A 7,672-nucleotide genomic window follows, 5' to 3' on the forward strand; every position below is an offset into this window, starting at 1 on the left:
ATATCCAAAAATTATGGTTAAACTCAAAGTGGAAGTATGTTTTCTAAAATGGTCATCTAGACGTCGTTCTTTCGACTGAAATGACTACCTTTACAAAAACGACTTGTAACTTATTTTTCCGACTATAAACCTATACTTTTTCTGTTTAGATTCATAAAATAGAGTTCAATATGAAACCATAGAAATTTGATTCACTCAAAACAGATTTAAAATGAAGAAGTTATGGGTAAAACAAGATTGGATAATTTTTCTCATTTTAGCTACGTGAAAATTGGTAACAAATCTATTCCAACCATAACTTAATCAACTTGTATTGTATATTATGTAATCTTGAGATACCATAGACACGTATACAATGTTTCGACCTATCATGTCGACACATCTATATATATTTCGGAACAACCATAGACACTCTATATGTGAATGTTGGAGTTAGCTATACAGGGTTGAGGTTGATTCCAAAATATATATAGTTTGAGTTGTGATCAATACTGAGATACATATACACTGGGTCTTGGATTGATTCAAGATAATATTTATCGATTTATTTCTGTACATCTAACTGTGGACAACTAGTTGTAGGTTACTAACGAGGACAGCTGACTTAATAAACTTAAAACATCAAAATATATTAAAAGTGTTGTAAATATATTTTGAACATACTTTGATATATATGTATATATTATTATAGGTTCGTGAATCAACCAGTGGCCAAGTCTTACTTCCCGACGAAGTAAAAATCTGTGAAAGTGAGTTATAGTCCCACTTTTAAAATCTAATATTTTGGGATGAGAATACATGCAGGTTTTATGAATGATTTACAAAATAGACACAAGTACGTGAAACTACATTCTATGGTTGAATTATCGAAATCGAATATGCCCCTTTTTATTAAGTCTGGTAATCTAAGAATTAGGGAACAGACACCCTAATTGACGTGAATCCTAAAGATATATCTATTGGGCCTAACAAACCCCATCCAAAGTACCGGATGCTTTAGTACTTCGAAATTTATATCATATCCGAAGGGTGTCCCGGAATGATGGGAATATTCTTATATGTGCATCTTGTTAATGTCGGTTACCAGGTGTTCACCATATGAATGATTTTTATCTCTATGTATGGGATGTGTATTGAAATATGAAATCTTGTGGTCTATTATTATGATTTGATATATATAGGTTAAACCTATAACTCACCAACATTTTTGTTGACGTTTTAAGCATGTTTATTCTCAGGTGATTATTAAGAGCTTCCGCTGTCGCATACTTAAATAAGGACGAGATTTTGAGTCCATGCTTGTATGATATTGTGTAAAAACTGCATTCAAGAAACTTATTTTGTTGTAACATATTTGTATTGTAAACCATTATGTAATGGTCGTGTGTAAACAGGATATTTTAGATTATCATTATTTGATAATCTACGTAAAGCTTTTTAAACCTTTATTGATGAAATAAAGGTTATGGTTTGTTTTAAAATGAATGCAGTCTTTGAAAAACGTCTCATATAGAGGTCAAAACCTCGCAACGAAATCAATTAATATGGAACGTTTTTAATCAATAAGAACGGGACATTTCATAAACTGCATGGACGAGAGCAAAAACAAGAATCAACTACTTACCAAGGCAAAATCAGTCGAAAATTTCGGTAGCACCAACCTACTGGAAAAATGCTACAATCCAATATTACCCCACCTACAAATTCAATCGACATAATACAATGAAGGGTCTATCATTTTCAACTCTTACCAAACAAAACCAGAATAAGCTCAAAGGCTGTCAACGGTCATCGCTAAAACGCCGGACTGGCGATAAAACTATCTGCCAACCCCTTTCCAAAACTAAAAGCATCCACTCACACTTAACAAACAAACACCATGAATCCCAAATCTAGCTACACATAGGGCATGCAAGGAGCACCGTGGCGGCCGTGAAAGAGAAAACATGTAACGCATTCGGAAAACAGAAAATCAAGGATGCAAACCAAAGATCCAACCGGCCAAATAAAAGAGAAGCAACTCCCCTCATAAAGAAACACTCCACTCTCCTCAGAATCCGGTGAACTCACCGAATTCGTCGCCTGGAAAATGACAAGGGTGCTTTAGAAAGAGCCAAACTTAACTATATTTCCAAATTGAAGAAAGGGAAGAAAGGAATCTGTTAGCGCATTTTATGTAAGTCCCTAGTTCTGTTACTTTGCACGTTATTTCAATCATTGACTATCGAACATTATTGTAAACGTATTATAACTATTGAATGTTTGATTACGATGTTTAATAATTAATCAATTATAATATGATCACAGTCGACCGACTGTCGATGTCAACCAATCGACTGAGCAACACAATCGATCGACTGTGTCTGCAGGTAATATATATGGGTGCCGAGTAACTTTGATAGTTTACTCACCCTACCCATACCCTAACCGTTTAGTTTCATCTGGTTATTGATCCTAAGCTTACCCAACACGAATAATTATTCTAGAAGTCGTTCTAATCTATTGTAGGTTTGATAATTGATCCCGAAAGTTAGAGTTTATTCGATTAAAGCTTGTTCTAGGGTTTTCCGCCTCTAGATCGAGTCTACGTATGTTCCAAGATCCATTAAATCGTCTACAGAATAAGAGGAAGTAAAAGAAACTCGCGACTATCAAAGTGGAAGTCGGCAGACGAAACTCCCCACGTCAAAAAAGAGGAGTGTACTTTAATTTGAATTATTTGGAACGTTAAGGTATTACAAGAAAAAGAACGCAATCACTCTTTTACTTGAAAGTAGTATCATATGTTAATTATTGTTGCACTTTTCATTTAGAAAATAGTGTTTTTATTTTCATTTTTAGTAACAAAGCACACTTAATCGGTTGAGTACATTTTCCAACCAAATACGGAGTACTAATATTATCGAATAACAAAGTGAATTTAAGTTAAACATATTATTGACAATGAAGTAACAATGGTAAATAGATGAGGTTTTTGTTGTTGGTGTTGTTCAGAAAATGCATATATTTTTACACAATTTATACGGTTTAACTGAGTTGTCACGTATTACAAAGATAAACGTAAGATGTATAACTATTTTATACATATGTATAACTACAATCTACTAATTATTAAAACTCCGATCTTTTAAATATACTGCACTAATTATTAAGCTAACTAATAAACAATGCCAAACTATTGAAAAACTGCTCCATCATTGTTTTAAGTTTGTTCAATTAAAGAAAATAAATACTTCGTATATAAATATATATGGGAGTGTCAAAAACAAGACGGTGAATATATTTACTCACACACACGTGTGTGCACAGACACACACACGTGCACGCAAGCACGCACACATATATATGGACTTACAAGATTATTCCTTAATTGTTTTCGACGCTTCCTTACTGACCCCTCAAAGTATGTCAATAGTAATAGTTAAACTTGAAATATTTTATAAAAAATACCATGATCTCAACAATTTAACAATCTTAAAATGATTACATTTATTGATATTAAATTAAATGTGTGTGTAATAAACTGAGGCGCCGTTAAAAATTAACAACTTTTTTTTTTTTTTTTTTTTTTGTTGAAAAGCAAGTAAAATTGTATTAATATAAAGGAGTCAATTACAAATTCCTATAAGACTATACATCGTATCAAATGATGGAAATTAACAACTAACCACTTCCAAATTTTTTTATAAAATATAAATAAAAAACACAGCTAGTAAAAATAAAGGTTTCTAGAAATTACACCCTAAACAAACTTTAAAACAAGGACTTGGCCCATTATATGGGGCTCACTCATCAATTCTTTATAGCATTACTTAAGTTCATTCCCTATGCACTAGGTTACAAAAATTCCATGACTTTATTATAGAGAATGCAACAATAATAGAATGCAACATCTAATTGTTTGAATTAAATATTACTCCGTATAGAACTAGCCGGCTTACTTAAATTCTTGAGATTTTATTATAACTATATATTTTGGATAATTCAACACATGCCAATTAATATAAGTTATTACTTTATTTCATCTAGTATTCCGAAGAATATGTTTTACTCTAAAACTAAGTTTCAACTAAAGCACTTTAGTAATACAGTAGTAAACAAACACTTTTTTACGTGCAACAATAATATAAGGTGATTCACTAAGTGTTACTCGTACTTTATCAAAAATTTGAGTATAACGATGTTTATTAAATTATGTGTATTTATAATAGAAGGATGAATTATACGTTTATCAATATAAATATAAATATGTACGGAATAAGAAGCGAAAACAATAAATAATATAGATTTAGTACTACTTAGTTAAAAACTAGATAAAAGTAAGAACTGTTAATAATAATATGTAATAATAATAACAAAACAAATTAGAGTAACTGAATAACCACCCAAAAATGAAAAAACCAATAAAGAACGTGCAATTTGTTTTGATCACAAAATAGAAACGTGTATCTCACAAGTTGTTTGTAACCTTTGTCTAAACCAATAATAATAATAGCAATGTATACATAATATTATATTATTAATATTAATTTAACTGTTAATAATAAATATAACCTTTTTATTGCTATTCTTTTCACATGTTGAATTGCTGTTTTAGGTACCAAATATCTTCAACGTTCCATAAATTGTCTGAAAAATCATCACCACCTCCTCCGTTACCATGGCCTCCATCTGTATTCCATTGATTGTTTTGTTGATGATCTATCGTACCTTGATAATTCATCTCACGATTAAAGTAACCCGAAGGGCTAATCATTGTGTCGCTAAATCCGTTACAAAATGAATTATTATTGTTATTCTGTTGGAATAAATCTTGATTCGTCGGATAATAACATTCCGTCAAGTCAGACACCGGTGACACCGCGGCGTTACTTGAATTTTCGGACGTGTAGTTAGGGGTAATTTGGGTATTTCCATAACTTGAACAAATGTTACCACAATTGGTATTGTTTTGTGGCAATACTAATTGGCTTGTAACAATATTGTTATTATCCATATTGTTGTTTTGGTTAAGTTGGTAGGAATTTGTTGTGGTTGCGGTTGAGTTTGTGGTGGTGGACGACGATGAACCACCAGTGGTTGTGGCGGTTGTGGTGGTGGCCGCAGCTTGAATTCGCTCCATAAGACGTGGCATCCATAGATACCTCATGGTGTCTTTAAATTGCTTGCTGTTGACGTCACATTTTAATTGTTTTGCATGTTTTTGAACTCTAGTTCTCCAATAATTCTTTATTTCATTATCTGTTCTTCCTGGTAAGTGTTGCGCTATTTTCGACCAGCTGAAAATTAACGAATCATTATATTTAAAACTAGATCAACGAACGATTTGGTGTTAATAGATGAAAATTAAAAAATCTAATAAAAACTTTATGAACAACCCTTTGCAAGGTGGTTGTTAATTAACGTGAATAAATTTGTTAAACAATTTAATAATCTGTAACTTTAAAGTCAATATATTACTGCCAAGTACAACAGTTTTATGCGTTAGAAAAATCTTATTAAGATTAAGAACATACCGATTTCCCCAACGAGAATGAAGTTCAAGAATTAGAAGCTGTTCTTCAAGAGTAATATTTCCACGACGAACATCAGGTCGTAAATAATTCAACCATCTTAATCGACAACTCTTTCCGGTTCTTTTAAGTCCTGTAATTAAATAAAAAATAAATAAAAATCTTGTTGATATAAAATGAAACAAAAGTAAACGTACATAGTTTTTATGTAGAAAAGATAGTGAGAAAGTATTGGTAAAGTGTATAGAGGGTTCATATATAGTACCATAATTATAAGCACTTGTTTGTATCATATGTTCATACCATTCTCTATCTAAAAACTTTATTATCAACCACTTTATGGAAATTAAAATCCTTAAATCATAAGATCGAACAACGTACCGGCACAACGAGCAAGCGAATTCCATCTACCTTCGCCGTGATGAGCGATATAATTGATGAGGGTGAAGTCTTCTTCAACAGTCCAAGGACCTCTTCTAAGATCTTCCATCATGTTCATTTGATCATCTTCTTCACTTCCACTCATATCCATTGAATTGTTGTAACTATTCATTGTGTGATCAAATATATTCTTGATTTAAGTATGTGTATGTATTACAAGTACTTGTTTTTGTTTGAGAGATATGTGAGAATTAGAGAGAGAAGTTATTTATACTCTAACTCTAAAGGGTGTGTTTTGGGGTTAAATAGAGGGAGATTATTGTAGGGCTTATATAGAGAGACGAGTAATAACAAAAAAAAAAAAAAAAAATTGTATGTATGCGTTTGTTTAATGTGCGTGATAGGAAAAGTAGATGAAAGAGAAGGATAAAGAGAGCCGCAATAGTAAAGTTGTGGGTGGAAGGGAGTTTATAGCGAATAGACTTAAATGCTCAAGCGAATAAATTTATTAAACACATTTAGCTAGCTAGCTCAAGTTTTTGTTAACTTTTACGGGTCGTGGCATGGGTGTAAACGAGTTAAATCGAGTTCAGTTTAAGCTCTACTAATTCAAATTCAAATAGCTCGAATTTGAGTTCTATTCATTTTGAGATTAACAAGCAGGGTCATCCCTGTGCCGCGGCGACCACCTCTCTATCGGATACGAGAAGCTTTTTGTCGTACATAATTATATATTTTTCAATAATTTTTTTATCATTAATAAGTCAAACATATCAAACACCTCTTATAAGTCTAGACAAACCGTATAATATAATGTGAGTAAAAAATTATATGTATGGTATAATATAATGTGAGTCCCTCCCCTGAAAATGATCCGCGGGATTTATTTCCTGAAAGCCGGATTGCGTCGTGAAAGGTTTTACTGACTCGTATTCAGGACTCAGGTCTGACCGCCTGCCCCTCGGGATGGTTTAACGTTCGGATCCTTGTAATGTGGTTCGGGTTTTCTGCCCGAAAAACGCGTACGTGCGTGGCAGATGAGAGTATTCGATGCCAACAACTCGTCTTTCAAAAAAAACATATATATAATGTGAGTAAAAAAATATAAAAAATCGAAAATATTGTAAAAATGGTTGAGAAAAAAATTACTATAATAAAGTGGTTGAATGGTTATAAATGAAAACACAAGATATGAATATAAGTAAAAGCCAAAGTTGGAGAGCCAATGCTTAGTCTGCCACGTCACTCTCAAGTAGGGATGACAATAGATGTTCGATTTATTGGATATCTATTCGATCCGATTCATTTAAATAGATAGTGATAATCTAAATGGATGATTAATGGATATGGATAATGTGAAAGATTAGTGGATCGGTTATATGGATGATAATTTCTCATCTATGGATATATCCATTTATCACCCGAAATAGATATATACATATAAATATTTACACATTTACAAAAATATATGTGTTTACATTTATATATCCTTATATATGTACACTATAAACTATTAAAATGTTATCATAAATATAGATTTTGAAGATACAACTATGTGAATAGTATTATATTCGTATTATGCATATATTACATATCTTTGTTAAAAATACTTTAATTATTTCATTTCATAACACGAATATTTTTATAAAAACTTAACATTCAACAGACACCCGTAACCCGCTTCATTCAACGGATATGGATATGGATGGAGTAGTTATATTTAAATGAATATGGATATGGATTTTAAAAATTCAATGGATATGAATATGGATATAGGC

General features: G+C 31.8%; 1 protein-coding gene across 1 annotated transcript; it reads right to left on the minus strand.

Annotated features, from left to right (window-relative positions):
- Positions 1–4,347: 4,347 nt before the first annotated feature.
- Positions 4,348–6,179, minus strand: LOC139852303 (transcription factor MYB108-like). The gene is made up of 3 exons (XM_071841574.1): positions 5,895–6,179; positions 5,517–5,646; positions 4,348–5,279 (listed from the first exon to the last, which is right to left on the minus strand). Exons 1-3 carry the CDS (start codon positions 6,064–6,066, stop codon positions 4,574–4,576), a joined length of 1,008 nt encoding a protein of 335 aa, XP_071697675.1. The 5' UTR covers positions 6,067–6,179; the 3' UTR covers positions 4,348–4,573.
- Positions 6,180–7,672: the final 1,493 nt, after the last annotated feature.

Source organism: Rutidosis leptorrhynchoides, chromosome 6 (genome assembly GCF_046630445.1).
Source record: "Rutidosis leptorrhynchoides isolate AG116_Rl617_1_P2 chromosome 6, CSIRO_AGI_Rlap_v1, whole genome shotgun sequence".
Classification (NCBI taxonomy): domain Eukaryota; kingdom Viridiplantae; phylum Streptophyta; class Magnoliopsida; order Asterales; family Asteraceae; genus Rutidosis; species Rutidosis leptorrhynchoides.